Source organism: Dioscorea cayenensis, chromosome 8 (genome assembly GCF_009730915.1).
Source record: "Dioscorea cayenensis subsp. rotundata cultivar TDr96_F1 chromosome 8, TDr96_F1_v2_PseudoChromosome.rev07_lg8_w22 25.fasta, whole genome shotgun sequence".
In the NCBI taxonomy this organism is placed as follows: Eukaryota; Viridiplantae; Streptophyta; class Magnoliopsida; order Dioscoreales; family Dioscoreaceae; genus Dioscorea; species Dioscorea cayenensis.
Window position 1 is genome coordinate 1,610,938 of NC_052478.1, and position 24,810 is coordinate 1,635,747.

A 24,810-nucleotide genomic window follows, 5' to 3' on the forward strand; every position below is an offset into this window, starting at 1 on the left:
GAGGATAAAAATAGGAGCTGAATAACCGAAAACAATTTTTCTTGAGAAAAACAGTGTTAACAGAATTTTATATAATTTTAATATAATATCATATCATATTAAATAAATAAGTAATAAAATAAAATCAATCTAAAAAATTTCAGTAATTAGATCTAATCCATCCCATTTTTGGAAACAAAATCAGTTATTATGATTATTCAGTTTTCGACGAGTGCACTAAAGTGCTTGAAAAATTGATATAAAAACCTAATTATATATACATATATAAATAAAATACAATCAGTAATTATAAAAGGCATTATTTGAAATGGAGCCATTTCTATATGTTTTGAAGTATCGCCACGTGTCTCTTGCTTGCCCTGAGCTTATACTTTTAATCCAACAATTGGCTTTGAAAAACTATAGCATTCCTGCTCGTCTTCTCCGGTTCCCTGTACCTATCCCCCAATAAGAAAGGTTTCCCTGTAACTTTTCAATGCCAATTGCCAAGTTAATTTCTGATTTGCAATAAATTTGTCTTCTGATCTTGCCGGCAGGTTAAAGGCATCTGAAAAATCATAAAACTATCTTATTCTTCACAAAATTAAAAGTAAAAAATAACCATCCTTTGGCTAGATTTGGTTTGGGTTGTAAGGCTGCTTTTCTTTTCCAACTAAACAGCTGGATTATTTGAGATATTTATCTCAAATATGTGTTTCTTACTTGAAGTTCTAAAAGAACAACGTTTTCAAGAAAGCATGACAAGTTATTGACCACAGTTGGATATAGCAAAGGCTAGATTTGGAAGCAGAAGAGAAATAAAAGTTAAAAGATAAAAAATTGCTAAGCCACCCCCTTATGAAAAACAAACTGTGAAAAGCCAGTTACACCTCTATAAGAAACAACATATTTTTGCACAGGTTTCATTGGCAATTACCTATTTTTGCTAGATATACAAGGCAAAAAAAATAAATATATATATATATATATATAAAGATGGCTAGAAAGAAATGGCAATTGTTAATTTGTATGAGACAATAATGCCAGTCCAAGTTCTGAATTGAAAAAAAGCTGGAAGGTTCATATCTAAATGGCATGCATATGGGTGAAAATAAATGATATTAGAAAATAGATAACAGGAAAGGGTGACTCATTATTGAGTTAGTTGTACTAAAACATGAAAAGAATTACAAAATTTAAATTAAAAAAAAAGATAAAAAGAAAGTAAACGATGGGATTTAAGATCCACAAGAGAGAAGGTTGAGTGAAGCATACTTCGTAATCAACACCTGTCGTTCATCTTTTCCTTGTCTTCTTGGCAGTGGCTTTCTTCTTCACTGATGTTTTCCCTTTGGCCCGTTTAGAAGCAGCACCACTTTCCTGTCAAAAGCATGATTAACATCAGCAATGAGTGTGAACCATTAAAAAACTGAGAATATATTGGAATTCAGAGCATTAAATTATAATTCACTGATATCTACTTCAGAAAGTCGTATACTGAAGCAATGCTACAAAAATATAGTGATTGGAACGGCTCCAAAAAAAACAAAGCCACATAAATTAATGGATTTCAACTTCAATACATTCAATAATCTGGATGCAAAAAAATCTCCAAACACTGTAAGTTCAAACAGTAATGCTATATATCACAAATAGATTTCATGAAATTTGACACGAATGCTAACCCCGGTTTTGGGGTTAGCATTCCCAGCTCCGGGATTAGCAACCCCATATCTGGGATTAGCATTTATGACAAATTTCATGAAATCTATTCGTGATGTATAGCATTGTTGTTCTAATAGGAATTTGTTAACTACAAACTACTTCATTCTAGTTAATATAATTCTAATTATATCTGGCAATTGGACCAAAACAAAAAATGGGGAAAAAAATCAATACTAAGATCGGTTGTCTACTGGGGGGCCTAGTTCTGATTTATGAGGAAAAACATCCATTTTACAGCGAAAGGAAAGCCATTGGTGCTGGATTGTGGGCCAGCTCACTAGTGCACGACCTGGATATAGGTCATCCTGTGCTGGCCCGGTCCATTTTTCTTCCTATGCTTTTTAAAAAAATGAAAAAAAAAACAAGATTAAAATTATTCTGTATTTTTTAGTATCATATATGAAAAATTTTAAAACTCATATTACAAAGTTAAAACGTGTATATATATAAAATAACAAAATAAAAAGAACAAACAGAGGCCATATAGCTGGCAGTTGGCATGTAACAGCCAGGCAGCACGTAGTGCGCCTCGGCCAACCACGCATCCTGTGAGACGGCGCCTGGCGGGCCAGCCCCCCAGGCCTCCTATGCCGGCCTGCAGGCCCCAAAAAACAGCTCTGGTTTTCATAATACCAGCTGAAGTGAAATGCTAAGATTCAGAGGGTAATATCAAAGACATAAAAAAAGTAGCATTAGAAGTGAAGGACTTGCAAGAAGTGCACTAACAAATCTACAAAACCAAAGAGCAGATAACTAGGAAGACCCACATATGTAAAAATATATAGAAACATTGAAAGTAAAAGCACTCACCCTCCTGTAATGCCTATAAGCAATTTGGCCGGTTAGTTCTTGTCCGTTTTTAGTGACATAAACCTGAAACAAAACAAAAGAACACAAACATAGACTACAATGAGCTCTGAAAGGACGGGAAATGAATATAATAAGCCGAATCATGCATTTAACTAAATTATCAAACAACAAAACTATTTGGACGCATCATGTTGGCATGAGCAACAGTTCTAAGGTACAGTGACAAGTCCTTTTCAGATGAAGAAAAGTAAACTCTCGAAAAAATTAAAGATGTAAACCTCAAACATTACCTTTTTTCCATCCTGACCAGTAAACCAATGGCCACATTGTTGGCCTTCTGCTCGAACTCGCCTCTTACCAGCATCTCTTGGCAGGGCGGCATTATTTCTGGGGTTTACCCAGTCACCAGCAGCAGGAGATGCCTCTTCTACACGAGAATTATTTGGTTTTCTTCTCTTTGCTTTTGAGCCAGCTTCAGAAGGCCCCTCATGGTTGACACAGGTCTGAGAAAGGCCACTCTTTTGGCCAAACTGGCCCCTAGAAAAGGATAATGATACTTTAAGAATATGCAAATTCACAAGGGAAAAATCAAATATCAAAAGGAAGGTAGATATTTACATGTAATCAAGATTTTCTGCTCCAAACTGTTGATTTCCTCTGTCATCTCCAGCACAAAGAGGAACAAAGTGAGGTAAACGTTCCCTGACTAATTTCTGAATCCTCACATCAGCATGGAAGAAATAGTGATAAGCAGGAGGTTGTGCGTGAGACTGGTCCCAATTCTGTTCTGATGTTCTGCTGATGCTTTTCTGACAATGGCCTTCAAAATAGTCGTGGTGAGTTTTTCTAGAATTGCTTGCACCTGCACTGCCATCCTTTTGTCGGCCAGAACATGGCTCCTTCTGTGAACGAAAATATTCTTCACAAAACTCATCTAGAGCAGGAGTTGCAATCTCAACATTCTGCTTTAATCTGAAATCCTTCCAGAAGCCTTCTTTTTGTGTGTTCTTTGCAGAAAACAATGCCTTTTTCTTTTCCTTTCCGGCATTGGATTGGGTGGAACAATGTCCTTTAGCTTGTTTAAAGGTGTCAAATTCTTCGTATTCACTAGAAGGATCATCTGAATCAGAGTCCACTAGCTGGATTTTTCTAACAGGGCTAATAGTTAGATTTGCTGAAAATTTCTTTCTTTTGCTTGCCTCCAAGTTTGTCAAGGTTGAAGCATTAGAAGCAGATGAGACTATTGGAGTCTTTAACTTGTTTGTTGAACGGCTAGACAGGACTCTATGCAGAGAAAGCTTAGAAGTGTGAAATGCATCGCCTGCAAAAAGAAAGAATGACACTCCTAAAAACTCTGGGTATATGGACAATATCTTATGGCTAAAATTATGCTAATGAACCATACCCCTGCCCACAATTGACACGATGAGTTGCTTCAAAAGCAATGATGTTCAACAGCTGACAAACACCATATAATTCAGGTATATTGACGGTTGATGTTGCCAAAATAAAATGCCGCCGGAATCTCAAATATCAGATTAAAGCATTGGTAGGATCAATCATCAGCAAGTATAAAAACCAACAAAAATCAGATAATTAACGCTGATAAATTTTGATAAATCAGAATTTTCATCAAGTGCAGAACGTGAGAAATCAAATTCAGTGTAGGAAATACTTATTTCAACATTAGTTTTATAAAACTTTTGGTACCAGATTATTCACAATACAAATAGTTTCTTCTAATTGAATTTATTTGGTCTTTCAATATTCTTCCAAATTAATGCACAAGAAAAACCTCAAACACTGATTTGACATTTGAAGCGATGATAGCTTTTCAATTTTCAATAACATCCCAATGTTATCGTCACTAATATCTCTTACAAGACAATCGGTCAGGGAATTAATCATCAAAATAGTTTCCACTGGACATTCATTGATATCCCAAAACATTAAGCCAAAAATAACCATTCAAACGCTTACTAAAAATCAATAAAGATTAAATAGACAAGGCAAATCAACAATTGAAATAATTAAAAACAACAAATAAAACCTAAAGTTCATCCATTCATGCACTCTATGCAGTGAAAAGCACCTTGCAAGATAAACTAGGCGAAAAAAAAAAAATTTGGCTTGCACTCACCCTGACGTAGCTGACGCTCCTCTTGAGACGAGAAACTCCTCGATTTCATCATCGAGACTGGGAAAAAACTCATCTCTCTGACCCCCTTCAACCTGAGCAGCTTGCGAAGGAGGTTGACAAGGCCCTCGCCGCAAGCGCTTGAGCGCTCGAGGAGGAGGCAACTGGTCATCATCGGAATCAGGAACTAGGGTTTTGAGCTCAGGGATCATGCCCTTCATCGATTTCACCATGAGAAGGCTTGCTCGCATCCGCATTCTCCGCTGCTCGTTCTTCTTCGTCTTCAGTTGGGAGATCGGCGATGTCGGGATCAAGATCAAGGCCGAGAGAGAAGGAGGGAGCTGAGAAATCCGCCATCTTTCCTTCAATTCCCCCAAAGTTGAGAGATTTGGTAGGGATTTCAAGAATTCGGCGGAGCTTTGAAATTCGGGATTTGGGGAAAATTTTCAGGGCAACGAGAAATTTTCGTGATTTAGCGCCAAAATTAAGATCAGTGATAAAAAAAATTTTGGCGGGCTCTGGATCAATTTTGCGGATTTTGAACTCGTTTGGAGAAAATCCGAAACCCGTTATTTGTTCGGGTTTGGATGCTTATCATATCGGATTCGGGTTGGTACCCGCAATGAAAATCCACTATACTTTTTTCATTTAGTTTATAAAAATCAAGGATTATTTAATTAAGGGAAAAGGATAATTATTAACTTTACTTGTTGTTCTATTTTTACAATTTTATACAAATCCGCTAATATGCTACTTTCCTGGCTTTCAACAGATTCTGAGTCACATCAACAGGAAATCTCCGAGGCCTCGCAGAGGATCAAGCGCTCCCTCAACTTCTTGAACACTAGACCTTCAGATTTTATTGGCGATTCGGCGAACACTGGTGATCCAGAGTAGTTCCCTTCTTCCTGTAGCTGGGCAAGCATGTGTCTCCTGATGGTAGCTTTCACCTGTCCAGCTTACTTTCTTTTAGCTTCTATTTCCACGCTGTTGTTCTATACCGTCTCTATTTTACTCATCTCTGGTGAGGATTTCTGGCAGTTCTTCTCTTTTTAGTTCTTTATTTGCTGTCTTTTCCCCTTTTGTGTTTCCATGTACTCCTTCTTTTGCAATAAATCAGTGGTTTATCCACTTTTATCAAAAAAAAAATATAATTATTATTTTTTCCTTTTTAAAAAAAAAATTATCTGAAAGTATTGAACTTTATAAGTGAGAACGTATTATTTTTCATATAAATGATGATGTTTCATTAGTGAAACAAACACTTAAAAATTCCTATAATTAAACTATGAAATGCTAATTAGGTTATTAAAAAAAAATAAACTTTCAAATTTTTCTTCTGATTTAAAACCAAATGCATCAACCATGGAAAACCTTGCATCATTTCCTTCACATATGTTGAATAAGCATTGGTAAATATCTTCAATTGAATAATATGAATAATTACACCATTTTTTACTTACAAATAAATCACCATTTCAGTTGGAATCACCATATTCATCTTTTTACAAATATTAATATATACATTAATAATTTTTTTTAAATAAACATGGTAAACCACGTCAGACATGCATAAACATGCATTTGCGTCATATTTTTTCTTTTACTAATTTAGTTTTCGTAATATATATAATTTATTTATATACATATGGATGTATATAAATAATCAATACTTATTTCAAAAATAATAATAATAATCAATACAATTTTTAAATAAAAAAAAAATTCTCCAAGTTTTCTACTCTCCTTATATATTTATCTTTATTTATTTTTTTCTCGCATTGACTTATTTGCATGGAAAAATGAAACCTTTGATAGTTTTATATTATAAACTCAATAAATATTAATAAATTAGTTTGGTTTTAATAAAAATATCTAACTTAATAAATAAATAAATAAATAAATAAACCACTCCATGGTTGAACTCCATTGCAATTCTAAATCCACACATTTCCAATAAAGCATTAACTAAATTAAGGTAATGCTACGCCATCCTCATTGTTTCTGTAAATTTTCTAATACCATTGACCTTAAAAAGAGAGCAAGCCAGCCAATTCACATGGGTACCAATGCCTTTTTAAGTCGGCATTGATATATAACCATTTAATTAATAAAAAAATTTGCTTTCATACCTTATAAGTTTATAAAATACCCAAATAATATTTATTTTTACAGCCTTATAGCATAATTTCTATTTTCCTGCTCCTGTATATTTATTTTTTTATTAAAATAAATAAAATACAAATTTTATTGAAAAAAAATGGAGTGGACTGCCACACCGGTGGTGTTGCATCCTTCTTTTCTTACTTTCCTTTGCTTTTTATTCATGTTCTGTTTATTTGTCCGTGTTGGATGTTGCTGTTTTCTGTCTTTATTTTTAATAAATTTGTGATTTATTTATTTTTATAAAAAAAAAAAAATAGAAAAACAAACAACTGTATGAAAAGAAGTATGTCTATATATATATATATAGTGGGAATTTAAAGTTACTGAAAATGGTCCACTAGTGATCAAAGTGGGAGAAGATAATGGAAATCCTTCCCATTATATCTCAACCTCCCTCCAAACACAATTGCTAGTGCTTCTGGTCTCCTTCCAAACCAATCACTCTTTGCTCATGAGCAGTTTCTTTCCTAGAGTTAAAGAATTGGAGTCGTTAGAGATATTTATACAAAAATCAGGATGCAATAATATAATGATTAATTTACTCACTTTTAGTATCCACCTCTAATAAAAATCAGTAGCCCAAAACACAGTTTAAAGTTTATGGGGTTGTCGATCTAGAGTGTGATCCTAGTGGCAGACACACGATCTCTGGGTGGTGAATTCGAATGAGTAATCACTGATGCCTCCAAAGAGGACAAACTTCTTGACCTTTTTTTTTAATAATAAATTTTTGATTCATAATTTTTTTAATTTTTTTTCATCTGTTTATTCCTATATGTTTCAATATTTGATCTATTCACCATTAATAGATTGATTCGTTCTTTTAGTATCTGTTTCCTGTGTTGTTCATCTGTTATTTTTAGATTCATTCTTTTAGTATCTATTTCTGTTCTGTCTATTTTTAGCTCGGTATGTATGTTATTAACAAATTGTGGTTTATTTAGTTAAAAAAAAAAACAAAATAATAAGATAAAATATTGTTAAAATCATCAAGGTAGTCTTCACCATCTCCTTAATTCATCATTGATATTTCTCATGAAAAAAAGTACATACACTTGTTTAAAATACATGCATATGAACAAGTATACGTACATATACTAATCTAGTAAATACGTGGACAAATTAATAACAGCTAGCTTCAGAGTAAAAGCACAAGCTGTTCATCATCATCATCATCATCTTCACCTAAACCCTAAAAGGCTATATATGTATATACAAGACCATATATATATTAAGAGCACAACTCATCCACCATCTCTGGTATGGTCTGCAAGGCTGGCCTCCATTGCCGACCTCTTCGCCGGGGACTGACACCGACATCACCGGAGCTCATAAGTGATAGAACTTGTTGCACTGGCATGTCAGCCTTACTTAGCAACTCAGCCAACTGCTTCTTTGTAATCCTCATCTTCACCACCTTCACATCCATTAGCTTTCCCTTCTTCTCCTTCATCTCCTCCATTGATTCTATTTCCCATTCTTCATCTTCTTGCTTTGAGATTCCCTTGCTTTTCATGCAATTCCCCATCTCTTCTTCTTCTTCTTCTTCTAAGAAACCAAAGAGCTTGTTCTCAAGTATGTCTTTAATTGTTTCTCTACAATGAGACTTATATTATGTTCTTTATAGTTCTTTGTATATATATATACATAGAGAGAGAGAGAGAGAGAGAGAGAGAGAGGAAGAGAGATTAATGGAGAAGTTATGAAGATATTAATTATAGCTTTGTTGACTTGATTGAGTTTTAATTTTGGGCTTATTAATTGATTGAATAATTTTTTGTTGCTATTTGGAAGCACCACTATCTCCATGTTGTTTTGTTCCATAATTTTGACTTTTTTAATTATAAATAAATATATGTGGCATCAGGGGTTCATTGCATTTTGATAATTTGAGTGTGAAAAAGGAGCAAGGAATTAATTAATGGAGGGAGTCAAGGTGATTATATTAGTCTAAAATTGAACATGGAGTGCATGACAATGGGGGCGGTTGACATGCTTTAGCTAGGAGTTTGTCAAACTTAAATTTATTAATTATATCTTCATTAATTAAGTTTTTGAAACTATATATATATATCCTTTTGTTTTATATAATTAGCTTGTTCACAATAAAAATTCAAATAATTGATTTCCTCTTAGAAGCCTATACTAACTATCAAGTTCAAGTGCTAAATAGAAATAAATCACCTATTTATCACCTACGACAAATGATTTTTCACTGCAATTGATTTGTAGTTACATGTCACTACTCCCATATATTCACTTGTTTGTATTATCCTTTTTTTATAATAAATTATAATTTATTTACTTTATTAAAAGTAATGATATAGAAATGTTACATAAATCTGAAACAGTATCCATAACAATAAAAGGCAATTGCATTGTTTCACAGTCAATGAAAGGATATTGAGGAAGTTAAACCTGGCTAATTAATAGTTATGCCTATGAGAATAGAAAATTTATAGATAAATAATTGGAAATTAGAATTTCGCATTATTTACCTTTATACAAGTTCTTATTTTACCACACCATATATACATACCCAAAAAATGAATGAATTGACCAAAAAAACATTAATCAACTAAAAATTATGTCTCTAATGTCTTCTAGTTAATCTAAATGATTAAAATTAATAAGCTTACAAGTCCTCTCAATGAAGAGCTAATTATACTATAATGAATCCATAATAACTTTATTATTTATAAGATCAATATATATAAATAGATATAATTAAGAGGTTTTATAATCTTTATTGATGATCATGTTGAAGAGATTCAAAGAATTAAAAGAGAATAAATATTATAGATGAACAAAAACATTGGATGCTCTTTAGGAGGACCCAAGTGTATAATTCTAAGAAACCCCACAAGTGTGTACTGTTAATTGTTCCCTAGCTGACTAGTATCAAGTATATCAACCACTTTCCATTTGTCTATTATTAATCATCTTCTCTTCAACCTAAACTTGTGCCTCATTTTGAGCCTCTCTGTCAACCCCCTTGCACATGCTCTTCAGATTCCTTCTATCATGTATGCTATTATTATTATTATTATTATTATTATTATTATTATTTTATTACTATTATTTTTATAAATAGATGGCAAGCACACTATATAAGAGAAATTTGATCGTATACATGTGTGGAGTTAAATACCTGATCAATATATCTGTAATTTCACTTTGCGTACATGGACTTTGGAATTCAATCTCAGGTTCTCTCCGAAATAGACACATATAAACATATACTATTCACCACCTATTATATATATATATATAGAGAGAGAGAGAAAGAGAGATTTTATTTAATTTTATTTGTTCATGTATAGCTTGGATATTCAACAAATTATACATACACCTCACAGTAAAACGAAACATTACCTATATTCTTAAATTTTGATATATTATTATTATTATTATTTTGCATATATACTTCTATATTTCACATATACTTTTAAAATATATTATACATTAAGTGAATATTGACTTTTAAAATGACTGGAATAGAATTATATTTAAATTTCTAAAATACCTCTACCGCTTAGAGGGATACATGTGAAAATATTAACTTGATGGCCATTTAAATTTTTTTCAAAATGTAGATATAATGAATAAAATGAGTTTAATTTTTTTTAGGAGTATATATGTAAAAATACTAATTTAATGACTATTAAAAATAACAAGAGATATACATGCACAAGTTTTTTTTTAAAAAAATTTTAACATTTAATATAGATTTTAATAGTTTATGTGGGGGCAAAATTACACATATCCAAAAAAGAAGAAGGAATTCTAAAGGTAATACATGATGTTTAGCTTTATTGAGGGTACACATGCAAATTATATTAGTGAATCCTTTCTTTTTATATGGTTTTTTGGACATAAGTAACATAAGTTCTTTGTATAGTCCTTTAATGTAGCCAATTAGAATGAAAATTAATATATATATATATATATATATATATATATATATGAGTTATTTAGAAGTTGCCAAAAAGTAAAAGGCCAAAAGAAACTCAAATGCATGGCATGATATTAGTGAGAAAGGAAGAGAAGAAGCCACCAAACAAGAACATATGGTTGCCATCTTATGAACATGCACACTGAATTATTTAAGGATGGCCACAGGGTTTTTTCTCTCATGTCTTTTTCTTTATTTTTATATGCTTTTGACACTTAAACATGCATTCATATGTTCATGAATTGAGACATGAAATGGGTAAAAGTATTAGATCAGCTTCATGTTTCTTGTCTTTGCTTTCGCTTTCATATACTTGCTGTTTGGATTACTCTTTATGTAGTACACCAAAGCAGTACTAAGAACATTTAGATCAAAATGCTTGGGATATCTACAATCAACATGGCAAGTTATATATATATATATATATATTAATAAGACAAATCATAATTTATTTAAATTAAAAAAATAGTTAGAATCAAGTAAAATGATATAGTATAAAACAATTTTTTTAAAAAAAATCAAAACTAATAAGCTAGCTAAGAAGAAAGAGTTTGAATCCACTGGTTGTTAATGTAAGATAATATTATAGAATAAAAAACATATGAACAGATGAAAGCAGTGATACACAATAAATAATATCCGAAAAAATCATTTGTCCTTGTTTTTATAAGTTGAGGTGGAGTTCTTAAGCTTATTTTCTTTCAACATTTGAAACTGTAAATTCTAAAGAAAATGGAAATGATTGATTTTGATAAAATCCAAAATAGAGATAATTAAAAAAATAAATAATTGAATCACAATTAAACATACTTTTCCAAAAATATTTGTAAAAAATAAAAATATAATTATAGGTATATATATTTTAACAATGTGGATAAGTCATTTGAAACGGACACATATCACATTAGTCCAATGTTTTAATTACTAGACTATTGTAAAGACTTTACTGAATAATATATATTTAAAATATATTGTCATTGTTATTTATTAACATCAAAAGCCTAATTTTTTTTAATAAATATTTAAATTAGTGAAATTTTAAAAATACACTGAATAATCAATAATGTTATGGTCATTCATTTCAGTCCCTTGTAACAAATATTAAAATTTATGTATTCATTTTTTTAATTACTAGTACTATTTTATTTTGATGATAGTATTTTTATTTATTTATTTATTTATTTATTTTTTGCATATCAAGGAAGGGTGCTTGATATCCTTCCCAAAATGCCCCCATTATTCCGCCCTTCCTTAAAAAAGTCACTGAATAGTGGGGGTATTATGGGAAACAAATTAATTTTCCAAATTTTTTTTATATGTCTCGTTCTCTCTATCTTTTTCTTTGGAACCACACGGCCTCTAATTCGATCGATCATGCACTGTTCCTCTCTCTAAAAATTCCTCATTTTCAGCTCGCTTTCTCTCTCTAAACCCAGCTCCCAATGCCGCCGGAGACTCGCCGGAGATCATAGGTCCGATGGCCCGATCCGCCGCCGGCGCAAGCCCTTGTCTATCTGCCAAAGCCTTAGCTCAAAGTCCTGATCCCTCGTATCCAGCTGCCGCCAGGAAGCCCCGCCGCCGTCGGATCCGGAGCGCCGTCTTCTCCGGAAGCGCCGTTGCGGGAGGGAGACGGAGTGGACCTGCGACGCCGCTAGTCAGGTGGAAGTTTGATGTTGGTGATCGGTCCGCTGATGTGGTGCCGGATGAGGGGCCGAAGGTGAGGAGAAAGAGGCATCGCACCGTCGCTCCGGCGGTTTCAGCGAGGAGGCTTGCTGCAGTGATCTGGCAGCTCCAGCTTTCGGAGGTTGGGGGTGGCGGCGGGAAGGGGAGAACCGGTCGAGATGGTACTGAGGTAAGACCTCTAGTCTCTAGATCCATGGCTTGTGCTGTCGGGTTTTTTTTGTGTTCTAGGGTTTGCATTTCTCGTCCAAGGGTTTTAGTTTACATGGAATCTGATGAAAGTTGGGATTTTTAGTAGATTCCTTCCGCCTTTACTGGATTCTCATGAGAAGTTTGATCTTGATTGATAGCAATGAAAGTTTTTATAGAAATGGAAGTTCAAAGGTTGCTTTTTTGGAGTTCATTTGCAGATCCGAACGAAAATACTATATTTGTGGAATTCATCTCTAAAATGTCGGATTTTTGGTTCTTAAAACATGAACAAATAGAGAAATTTTGCTCATTGATGCAGTTCTTGTCTATAGGCTTTTGAATCTTTGTTATTTTGTTTGTTTATGTGATGATGTTAAATATTATCAGTTTGAAGTGTTTGTTATCTTTGATGAATGTTTTACTTGTTTTGATTTTACTGCTCATTGTCACCTGGTTTGGAATTGGATGATGGTACTTGGTGCTTGGTGCTTGGTCCTACCATCTTCTCTTTGATAATGGCTGTGGTAGTGTCTGTGGTCCCAAAACGAGACTAATTCCTTCCATCTGTGCTTGGCTTCACATTTTTTTTTTCTTGTTTATTCATTACTTTGAGGATTCTTCTTGAAAGTTTTTGCCTTTCTTCTTCTTTGCAGCCTGTGCCTGGTCATCTGCAAAACCCATATGTCCCTATTCATGCTGGTTCTGGCCTCCATGGCAATGTAAAGAATAAGTCTGCAAGCTGGGTTACGGCCCCCAGTCCAGAGAATGCCATTTTGCAGAAGGTGAATGTGAGAAATTTTTTTAAGCATTTGCGGAGAGAAGTAGGTTCTTCGTGTATGTGTTATCTGATGGATTTGTTTGATTTTTATGTGTTTTAGTTTGATGGATCTGGCACATTGCATAACTACGTGATGGAGAAGGCGACTAAGTGGGATCCCGGATGCTCAAAAGCATCAGATGACGTCTTTAGGTTTTATAGTCACCTTAAGCTTCTTGAGGACCAGCAGGTTACCACTGTCTCTGTTGTTTCTGCACTCCAATCAGAGGTTGATCAGGCTCGTGCTCGCATCAGTGAGCTTGAGACTGAACGCAGGTCGGCAAAGAAAAAGCTCGATCACTTCTTGAGGAAGCTCGCAGAGGAGAAAGCTTCCTGGCGTAGCAGGGAGCATGAGAAGATCCAGGCGGTTTTAGATGACATGAAGGCTGATCTTAATCGGGAGAGGAAGAACCGACAGAGAATCGAAACAGTGAATTCTAAGTTGGTCAGTGAGCTTGCAGAAGTCAAGTTATCTGCCAAGAGATTCATGCAAGACTATGAGAAAGAACGGAAGGCCCGAGAGCTGATGGAAGAAGTATGTGATGAGCTCGCGAAGGAGATAGGAGAAGACAAAGCTGAAGTTGAAGCCTTGAAGAGAGAATCTCAGAAGATTCGAGAGGAAGTTGATGAAGAGAGGAAGATGTTACAGATGGCAGAGGTTTGGCGTGAGGAGAGGGTTCAGATGAAGTTGATCGATGCCAAGCTGACCCTTGAGGAGAAGTATGTGCAACTACGCAGACTTCAAACCGATTTAGAGATATTTTTGAGTGAGAAGGGCGATACCAATCTAGATAAGGCTGAAATAAGAGAGGCAGAGGCACTCCGGGAGGCAGTTGGCTCGGTCAAGGTTCAAGATATCAAGGAGTTCACATACCACCCGCCATCTGCTTCAGAGGACATTTTCTCCATCTTTGAAGAGCTCCAACCGAGAGAAGACACCGATGAAAGAGAGACTGAACCTTGTTATGGGTATAGTCCTGCGAGTCGGGCTTCTAAAGTCCATACGGTGAGTCCTGATGTCAATGGATTCTTGGAAAAATCTTCCAGGAGATACTCAACTGGGATAATGGATCGAGATGGGGATGTAGAAGATGATAGCGGATGGGAAACTGTGAGCCATGTTGAGGAGCAGGGATCAAGTAATTCCCTCGACGGGAGTGATCCATCTGTAAATGGAATCTGCGAAGAAAGTAACGCATCACTGAGTGGTACTGATTGGGAGGAGAACGGAATTCATGGTAGATCAAGAAGTGAAATAAGTGAAATTTGTTCTTTAACTACTAAACAACCGACGAAGAAGACGTCTTCTATAGTTAGGCTTTGGAGGTCATCAGGTCCAAATAAAGGGGAGCATCCAAAGAAAATTTCAATGGAGACGATCAACGGGAGACTGTCAAATGGGCGAATGTCAAATGCCACTCCATCTCCAGACAGACGGTCAGGCGAAATTGGACTGAGCCCGCGGAGCTTGGGCCATTGGAGCTCACCTGACTCGATGAATCCCCACATCGCTCGGGGGATGAAGGGATGTATCGAATGGCCAAGAGGCATGCATAAGCAAAGTCTAAAATCGAAACTTCTCGAGGCAAGGGTGGAGAACCAGAAGATTCAGCTGAAACAGGTCCTCAAGCAAAAAATTTGATCTCTTTTCTCTTTCTGAGAGTACCGCGAAATGATTCAATGGTTTTACAAGTTCATGTGAATGTATTGTAGCATCTGTAGAATTTCCACTTTGCTGTATATTGTAAAACCAATTAAGAGATCATAATGCACAAAGTGGTGGCATAATTATTTAATCTAAAACCTGTTTTCCAGCTGAGTTTCCGGAAATTCAACAAGAAACAGATATACCTGATGTCAATGATTTGAATTGAGGAAGCTCAAACCAAACCAAGCCACATGCATGTAAAGAGGTCTCAGTCACAAGTAGGCAAAGGTTGTGTGGTCCTCGTTAAGTTTTAATCATCAACATATGACATGCAAGATAAAAAGCCATGATTTTTGGTTTGGTTAACCAACCTAGCTGGTGGACTCTGTCACTTTCTGCTACAATTCAAAGCAACAGCAGTCTCAATCAATGAATCCAGCAAGCAAACACTTACCTATCTAAATATCTCTCATCGTCCATGAAATACTTGTGAATATGTAAAATTTACGTCATCATTAACTGTTAACAGGCATGTTTGTTAAAGAATTATATATGCAAAAGTGAAGGAAATTCAAGCTATTAACAATCTCTTCTTGTTATCATTTTGCTCCCCACTTTGATTGATAGCTAGGAAAGAGATATGCACAGACGTAAAGAATTTGGGAATAACTCAAGTCATAAATATGAGGAAAATCAAGTGATGGCTGAGAGCAAACTTGCAATCTATGAATTGCCTTCTCAACTACCACATGAGAAATACAATGCCTTGGAGATGAATAACACAAATAATAGAGGCCATAAAAACCAAATGAATGAAAATTGTGGAAAGATGAAAATTGATGGAGAAGAGCATGTCTGTTTCACAGATGTGGAATCACACAATTAAAGTCAAAAAAGTGCATGACTTCAGCCAGTTTGTTTTCCGTTTGTAAACAGTAAATTCCAAACTTAGGCCGAAAACCACTTACAGAGCAAATTCCAACACTCCCAAAAATTCAAGCAACATTAGATATTTTCATAAATAATTTGAATCTCACCTCTTCACATGATGTATAAGGCATCTAACTTTTCTTTTTTTTTAAAAAAAAATACACACACACACAAGTGATGAGTTAATCATTTCTTTTTCTCACTAAACAATTAAAAATTACAAACAAAAAGTGATGAGTTAATCTTTTCTAGGCAAAAATGATGGTTTCCAAAAAATGTGACTCAATACTTCCCTTCAACCCGGAAGCGGGCATCACCAAAGATTCCAACATCAAAATGCTATAGAAAATATAGGCTACATAAACATCACAAACAATACAAAGCTGTGTAACCTACACAATTGAGACTAAAATTACGATAGTGGTGGACATCTGAAAAAGCAAGGTGATTGTAAAATCATCGAAATTTGTTGCAGGGCTTCTACTGATATCTGAAGAAGGGGAACTGTGGAGTACCTGGAACCTACCCAGCTTCCTTATACATTTTGAATTCAATTAATAAAACAAGTCCTTGGGGGTTTTGTCTCTGCAGCTAAATCTTCAATGCTTTCTCTGAAGATGGAAATAAAGAGACCAGATTGAATTGAATAATCAGTGTCTGATACAGAATGAATATAAAATTGCTTGTATGAATATGATCATCAGATGAAGCAAAACTAGTTTTCATTAGATTATCGCGAACTTAAAAAAAATATGAAATGCGTCAATCATAATATGCACGTCTTGGATTGTCTAAACAAGCACTAATCGTTTTTTAAGCCCCAATAATTATGCTAGATGATCATTGATAATGCATATTTAGATTGATGTTATGATATTTAAGGATATATGCTGATGTTTGAAGTCATTCAAGCAAATACTAGCCAGCACCTAAGCATCATGTTTTTGTTGCTGAACATTTTAATGGCTATATTTGCAGTATCTTTTGATGTTTTCCATTCTAAGCAATTCTGAGTTATCTCTAGGACAATGCAAATCCACTCTCTCATCACCGTATCACATATTTGTTATGGATGTCCAAAGCCTCGAGCCCAACAATCAAAATTATATTCAGGAATATGCAACTTCAAGCAGGAAGTGATTCACGCTATATGCATCTATAGCACATAATTTAGAACCTATCACTGATAAATTTGTTCTCAGATACTGGCATTAAATGATTTTATTGCTAGGCTGAACAGAGACAACATTGGCAAAAGTGTTACTGTGTTATATCCAGAATTTCAAAGGTTCATTGGCAGTAGAAGAGATTAATACAAAGATGTAGACCAACATATGCTACATATGAAATAAGAAATGAATAAAAATAAAACATGGAAGATAACTATGTGCCCACTGTTGTCTTATACCTTGCGCTTCTTAAATCTTTTGCCTCCACTACCAGTTAGGTTGTAGCTGGTCTCAGTGTCCCTGTCCTTCCCTTCCAGAGGTAACATTCTCATTTCCTCATTGAAACCATCAGTTAAGCCAAGCAATCTGTAATAATAAATTGTAAGAAGCGCTACATATATCTCGTTGAATATATATATATATATATATCATATCAAGAAGTTAAAATATGATATGTTGCATGGAGTACATTAATTATGTTTGCTTCATCATTAGAAGTTTATATTGACAATTAACTTGAAGTATTTAGGGAATTCAAGGAAGGGAACTATACAACCTAATGGAAAGCAAAGCTAACCTATTACACAATCAATGTATACAGACACCAATTGGTCAATCCAAAAGTTAAATTCAAGCATCTACAAATAAACCCAGTTCATGTTTAGTGGAGTTGCTTAGATCTAAATATTCCCATCGCGAATAAATAACCATCTATGTTATAACTCACATCTGGCCATAATTACTTCCATTCCATGAACGTATTTCTTATAAAACATAACTCATCACCTCCAACACAGAATACTGGTAATTTAAAATAGCAGATAGCACAAAAAACTATCTTCTAAATCCGGTGAAATCAAATTTTTTATTGAATCAATCCTCAAAGGTTTATGTTAAGACAATGTTTAAAAAATTAGCATCTAATGCAAATAGATGAGCAGCAGTACCCATTTCTTGACTTCAACATGTGTCTCTCTAGCCTTTTTTCTCGTTTTGAAATTGGAGCTCGAGTGAAAAGCTCTTCTTCTTGTTTATCACGCGCCTCTCTCTTTGCTTTGTATCTTTCAACCTCCTTGCTATCTGTCCCATAAAATTCTCTAATCTGTTCGGGAATATAAAATAGAAGATTATTAGGAAACCAGTATGCATTCAGCAAGTAAAATGTAGCAGCAGACAACTTTTCAAACCTCTTCTGGTTTATCTTCCATGTTATCCATGAGTTCTTTGAAATAGGTATTCTCTCTAGCTTGTCGGAGAAATTGTTTGTCCTTTCTGATAGCTTGCTTCTCCTGCTTTGATAATTTATCATTTTCCATACTTGCTGGGGCAAACCTCGGGGGCCGATAAACACCTCCACCATCCTAAGTTTAGGAAACATAATGTTAGAGCCTTATGTTGCCCACAGAAGTATCAACAAATTACAGACTCAAAACAAGCTTCGTTCTGAGCAATAAGGGAGCATAATAATTGTGAAACCCAGGGAAAAATTACATGTCAAGGACCACTTCCAAGATCCAAACATACTGATGCAGAGTAAAAGAGAAAGAATTCTCATCACCATAATGATGTAAAGCATAGTTTGGAAGAACATTTCAAGAACAAAATAAAAGGTAAACATATACTACACATAAACTAGAAATGGAGTTCTTCTTTCAATTTCATTGCAGCCACCACACAAAAGTATTTCATGAAGAAGCATTTATGAAATCTAATCTCATAAATGAAATAAGAATAAGAGCTATGACTAACAACCACATAAACCAGTACAATACATACAAAAGGATAAAACAATGACCAGAAGTAGCTCCACTCACCTTGTCGGCTGGTACTGACTTGCTAACAAGCATATCTGGATTAGGCCGGAACTTCAAGGAATCCTCCTCATCCTTCTTTCCCACCTCCGTCTCCTCTCCAATGCTCATTGCTCTCTCAGATACCAAATTTGTTGCAGCCTTCGTCAACTTCTGGATTTGGTACTCAAGCTTCTTATCAATCGGTCGAATCTGATGAAGAAACCAATAAAATTAAAAATAAACAAACCATTCAAATCCACAATACATATATATAAAATAGGAATAAAAGAGCGCACTTTTTCAAGAAACAATCGAATCTCCACAAGACTCCGGACCACGGGATGGCCCTCGATCGACAAACCCTTCGCTTTGCGAAGCAAATAGTAAACGATGGATTGGCAATAGCTTAGAAGAAGCAGATGCTTCGTTTCAAGATAGCTGATTCCATCGGCCGTCGGAAATTGGCCTTCTTTAACCTAAATTGGAGAAAAAAAAGGGATTAACTTCATGAATTTCAACAAATATGAAGAAATATTAGGGATTGAGGATCACAGCTTGCCTTTTGGGTTAGGGCTTGGACTTTGGCCATCACAGTGTCCAACCCAGACTTCATCTCCTTCAGAACCGCAAGAAGCTGCGGAGATTGATTGGAATCGTTGCTAGCGTTCGCTTCCAATTGATTGGAATCCATCGCTGGAGCTCCCGCAAAACCCTAGCCAAGCAATTGTTAGGGTTTTAGTTTTTGGTTTTGAGAGGAAACAGTGAAGCACTTTTTGCATATGAACCCTCAAACCTTCTGGAATTGCATGTTTTTAATATCCGTTCTTAAGCATGCTAATTTGACATAAAAACCCCTACATTTATTAGATTATAAAAAGAAAACTAAATCAGTCATTGTTATCAAACCCGGACCGGCCCGGCGGTTCGACCGGTCGACCCGGTGACCCGGTGACTAAACCGGTTCGGGTCTCTAATTAGACCGGACATGCAATCAACCCGGTGTAACCCGATGTGACCCGGTGTGACCCGGCCAAACCCGGTGACCCGGCCGGGTTTCAATGACCCGAGCGGGTTAATGCTTGTTTATAAAATAACCTTTTTATTTTTTAGTTTTTGTATATTTTTTATATGTTGGAGGGTAAAAATGACCCTTTCATCCTTTAGTTTTTGTTATGTATTGGATTAAAAATGGTTTGATGTTAAGTTTAAACATGTATTGTAGATTGATTTGGTGTTAAATTTAAATTTGTGTTGTGGAATAATCGATCATGTGAAGCTTGAATTTTTGAAATTTTTGTTATGTATTGATTTTATGTTTTGTCATGTATTTTTTTACAATTTATTTTTTTCCCTTCATATTATTTATTTGATAACAAATAATAAATGAATATTATATATTATTATAGAATTAAAAACTAATTTATAATTTAAAAAATAATATATAAAAATAATTTTATTAACCCAGCATTGACCCAAATGACCCGGCGGTTGAACCAATTGACCCGAGACCCGGAGCCTAAACCGGGTCGATGTCCGGGCCGGGTCTGATAACTATGAAATCAGTCCCTCGATAATCAAAATTTTACAAACAAATCCCTACATGGCTGCATTCTATACATTTGATGAGGAAAAAAACAGAGGGAGGTGGATTCCACTTGGACGATCAAATGAGCTGGTGGGAATAGCTTCTTATTCTCGCAGGTGCATTGCTTATTTATTATTTTTTTCTTTTTTCTTTTTATTGTTGTATGTTATTCCATATCTAGTGGATGTCTTTTTATTTTGTTCCGATGCCTTTGTAGTTGTGTCTATCCTTCATATTTTATTAAAAAAAAAAAATTCAAATAAGACCTAGATTTTTTTAGCTCTCACACAAGTGTTTGGCTTCAATCCAATACATTTGTTATCTATTACTTTCCAATTGCCATTTATACTTTCCATGTAATATTCATAATAAAAAATAGTGAAAATTACCAAAAACACCCTCTAAATTTGCAATATGTACAAATTGTCCCTCTAAATTTGATTATCCATAAAAAACCCCTCCTTTTGAATGCAATGAATTTGAAACCCCTAAAGCATTTAATGGAGTTAGTTTTGAATTTTTTGGACGAAATTATCCTTTGCATGGGAAGTTGTGGCAAGTGAGACCTGGTTTGACCATAAAGCCCTTTGCTGTAATAATTTTTCCTCTTCAAGAGGAAGTAGTTTTTTTTCTTGGTTAATCCCCAGAGAACACTATTATTGACACTGCTTTCCTTTTTCTCTCTTCATCTCTTCAGCTTTTCCTTTTCAAAAGTTGTCGTTGCCTGGACATCTTCTATAGGATTGGACCATTGCCTTGAAAGAAAACTCTAGCTCAACTATTCGACATTTCATTAGTTTGCGCTCCAAGGTATTGAGACGAGGTGGACGCCGTTGAAGATGTTGTATTGTTTACCTTTTGTTTTGATATTCTGTGGGTTTATTTCTGATTTGATTTGTAAAGTATTCTTTACAAGATCAACCATTATGTCCGCACTCGTGGTAGTGAAGTTAGTTTTTAAATGGTTAACGCCTACAAAACGTTGTCCGACATGCAATAATAAAACTTTAAATTGATCTAATAAGTAAGGAAGGCCTACTAAACCTTCAGGTGGCCTTGAGGTGGAACGGATACGCTCGTAGAATCCGAATATCTACTAAATTCATTTATGTTTAAACAGAAACTGGATAAATTTAAACAGAGACATAACATTTTAAACAGTAATTTGATAAATTTAAACGGAAACATTTCTGTTTAAACAAAAAACTGTATAATTTTAAAAGAAAACATGAACATGATAAGGATAGCTGAGAAAAATCATAAGTTTTAAGCGGAATTTGAGATAATTAATCAATAATTAACTTGTACAACTATGTTTCTATTTAAATATCATCGTTTCATTTAAATTTGTGTTTATTTATGGAAACGATTTTCACAAATAACGAGCAAAATGTACAATAATATGCGATAGTTTGTGGCAAACGTATGTAACGAATATAAGTTATCCTCTATGCTTAGTTGGCGACAATTTCTTCGCAAAATCTACTATTATGTCCGCACTCGTGGTAGTGAAGTGAGTTTTTTAAATGATTAACGCCTACAAAACGTTGTCCGACATGCAATGATAAAACTTTAAATTGATCTAACGAGTAAGGAAGGCCTACTAAACCTTCAGGTGGCCTTGAGGTGGAACGGATACGCTCGTAGAATCCGAATATCTACTAAATTCATTTCTGTTTAAACAGAAACTGGATAAATTTAAACAGAGACATAACATTTTAAACAGAAACTTGATAAATTTAAACGGAAACATTTCTGTTTAAACAAAAAATTGTATAATTTTAAATGGAAACATGGACATGACATGGTGAAAAATCTTCCAAAGTTTGTTTTTTAAAAAAATGTATAAATGTTAGACTTGATGTGATTGGACGGTTTTTTTCCCACCATTTTTAAGGGCAATGATGGAATTTCACAACATGGACCCAGTCCAAATGACCTACAAGGGATAAAAAGGAAGTGAAATGATAAAGGAATGGTTGTCTGGGGTATTCAAAACTTACAGGGGTTGTTTGGGAAGTTTTAAACAGTGTAGAGGGTAAATAGTAATTTTCCCTGTATATCTATATCTACATATATTGAATCTTAGCCATTGATAGCAAATATGATACATATCAAATATCTATACATATATTGGATAGTGCTGGAAAAAATTGTACTGGACTGGAACCGAACCCAAACACAAGCATCTATTATGGGAAGAAAAATACTACTCAAAATTGGGGTTAATTGACTAAGGAGCAATGTTTTTAAAACCGGACCGGATAGCGAACCGGTCTCATATTTGGGTCACGGGTCAGTCGGTTCGACCGGATGACCCGTTCTGGTCGGACCGGATGACGTCATAAATAAATAATTATTTTAAATATTATATTATATATATATATATATATTATATAATAACAAACTTTATTATATTTTTAATCATAATTATCTTAAATATTTATTTTAATATCATTATGATTTTATCAAAATGGTTGAAGATTCAAATAATTAATCTAGATAAAGCAACAAATACAACTCCCTAAACCTTTTATTTCTTAATGTATTAATAATGAATGATGATAACTACATAAATTAAATCACTAATTAAATTACTAATTATGTGAGGATGAGACAAGGCATGAACAAAAAAAAATTCAAAATAAAACTAGAACTAAGTATGATTAATTTAATTCTCATATTTGATCATCATTACCATTAAAATAAAAGTACAAAATAAAATAAGTCCTAAATGATCTATACCTCTTAAACAATTTACAAGTTTTTTTTTTTATTTTCTCATACCTCTAAACTCCAAAGTTCCAAAAATCCAAACAATATTTTGGACAAATCAAGACTCAAAGAGCATCATGAAATCAAGAAAAAAAAAAGCCAATTCATGCCCTAAGTTCTTTTTACAAAAAAATAAAACACAAAAAAAAAACAAAATAAAAAAACAAAAATAAAACAAAATAAAAAAAAATAATTTGAAAACCGGGTTCCATCCGGTTTTGGTCCAACCGGCCGGTTCACCGGGTTTGGCCGGGTTTGACCGGTTCAAAATTTGGTCAACATTAATTCTAAAACCGGACCGGGCTATGGGCCGGTTCCCGGTTTTTCCGATCCGACCGGCCGGTCCGGTCCGGTTTTCAAAACATTGCTAAGGAGTGCACATAATCACTAAAGCTCTCATGGTGTCAACTACAATGGATGATCTCTTGATAGATCATATCCGACTTTTGAGACTTCATCTGATCTTGCATTGTTAGCTTGTTAAGTAAGTTCAATTATTTTGTTCAACTTGTTATCTTGTATCATGTTTCAATTAATGCATCATAACTGTTACTTTTATTAATTAATAAAGATGCAGTTTATCTATTTTAATTAAAAACAAATTAAGTAATCATAATTTTTTATTAAACTTAATTACTTCCTCAGATTTTAAATTAAAAAAATATGATCAAGTTAAACCATAAAAGCATAATGTACCCCGAATGATACACATTCAAATACAAGGAACTTTGTGATGCTTCATGAAAACATGGGGATGGAGTTTTCTTATAAGTATCATTATAAATGGAAAATTGATTTTTTTTGGCTTAAAAATAAAAAAATAAACCTTGTTATTACCATTTTTTTAAAAACCTTTGGGATCTCTCCTGATTAGAGCGATTTGTTGGGCTATTTGGGCTGAGCGCAATAGACGCACTGAAATTCTAGATGGGTTCTCGATAATTTTTAAAATTGACCATATGCTCATTACTTGGTTTCTTGCCGCTCCCGACTCGGTCAGTTCCCAGCTCGAGGAGTCCCTTTCTAAGATCAAGAATAGCCTGGTCTTTGTGGGTCCAAGGGTTCCTAATCATTTTGATATGCCAGCTCCGACTAGTGATCAGCCAAACGCCCCTTCCCTTGATGACGCCCGCTTAGATTGATCTCCATAAACTTGCATCATTCTCACGAATGATGCATCTGACGTCTTTTTTTGTTTGGTTGTGTTTGTTGTTCCCTTTTACATCTTACTGGATTTCACTTCTGGTGACTGGCCTTTTTCTTTTTTCTTCTAATGTTGTAATCGTGTTGCTTTCTATTTTTTGTTCAATTTGTTTACAATAAAGTTATGATTTATTTATTTTTTTTTAAAAAAATAGGAAAAAGGTAAATAAGAGAGGGATCGATTCTCTCTTTCTGTTAACATTAAAGTTCAACAAGTTATATATGCAATGGAATCTGATAATATAT

General features: G+C 34.3%; 4 protein-coding genes across 4 annotated transcripts; 1 reads left to right on the forward strand and 3 right to left on the reverse strand.

Annotated features, from left to right (window-relative positions):
• Positions 1–211: 211 nt before the first annotated feature.
• On the reverse strand, positions 212–5,108 carry LOC120266626. Its single transcript, XM_039274269.1, has 6 exons — positions 4,655–5,108; positions 3,133–3,835; positions 2,805–3,051; positions 2,515–2,577; positions 1,255–1,359; positions 212–547 (listed from the first exon to the last, which is right to left on the reverse strand). Exons 1-5 carry the CDS (start codon positions 4,824–4,826, stop codon positions 1,276–1,278), a joined length of 1,269 nt encoding a protein of 422 aa, XP_039130203.1. The 5' UTR covers positions 4,827–5,108; the 3' UTR covers positions 212–547; positions 1,255–1,275.
• Positions 5,109–7,837: 2,729 nt separating this feature from the next.
• Positions 7,838–8,409, reverse strand: LOC120267881. Its single transcript, XM_039275554.1, has one exon. The coding sequence runs from the start codon at positions 8,343–8,345 to the stop codon at positions 8,049–8,051; it is 297 nt and encodes a 98-aa protein (XP_039131488.1). The 5' UTR covers positions 8,346–8,409; the 3' UTR covers positions 7,838–8,048.
• Positions 8,410–12,100: 3,691 nt separating this feature from the next.
• LOC120267412 lies at positions 12,101–15,264 on the forward strand. The gene is made up of 3 exons (XM_039275051.1): positions 12,101–12,624; positions 13,298–13,426; positions 13,523–15,264. The coding sequence occupies exons 1-3, from the start codon at positions 12,250–12,252 to the stop codon at positions 15,101–15,103; spliced, it is 2,085 nt and encodes a 694-aa protein (XP_039130985.1). The 5' UTR covers positions 12,101–12,249; the 3' UTR covers positions 15,104–15,264.
• Positions 15,265–16,301: 1,037 nt separating this feature from the next.
• LOC120266429 (neuroguidin) lies at positions 16,302–19,761 on the reverse strand. Its single transcript, XM_039274054.1, has 7 exons — positions 19,561–19,761; positions 19,298–19,477; positions 19,023–19,211; positions 18,396–18,569; positions 18,156–18,310; positions 17,448–17,574; positions 16,302–16,650 (listed from the first exon to the last, which is right to left on the reverse strand). The coding sequence occupies exons 1-7, from the start codon at positions 19,690–19,692 to the stop codon at positions 16,639–16,641; spliced, it is 969 nt and encodes a 322-aa protein (XP_039129988.1). The 5' UTR covers positions 19,693–19,761; the 3' UTR covers positions 16,302–16,638.
• Positions 19,762–24,810: the final 5,049 nt, after the last annotated feature.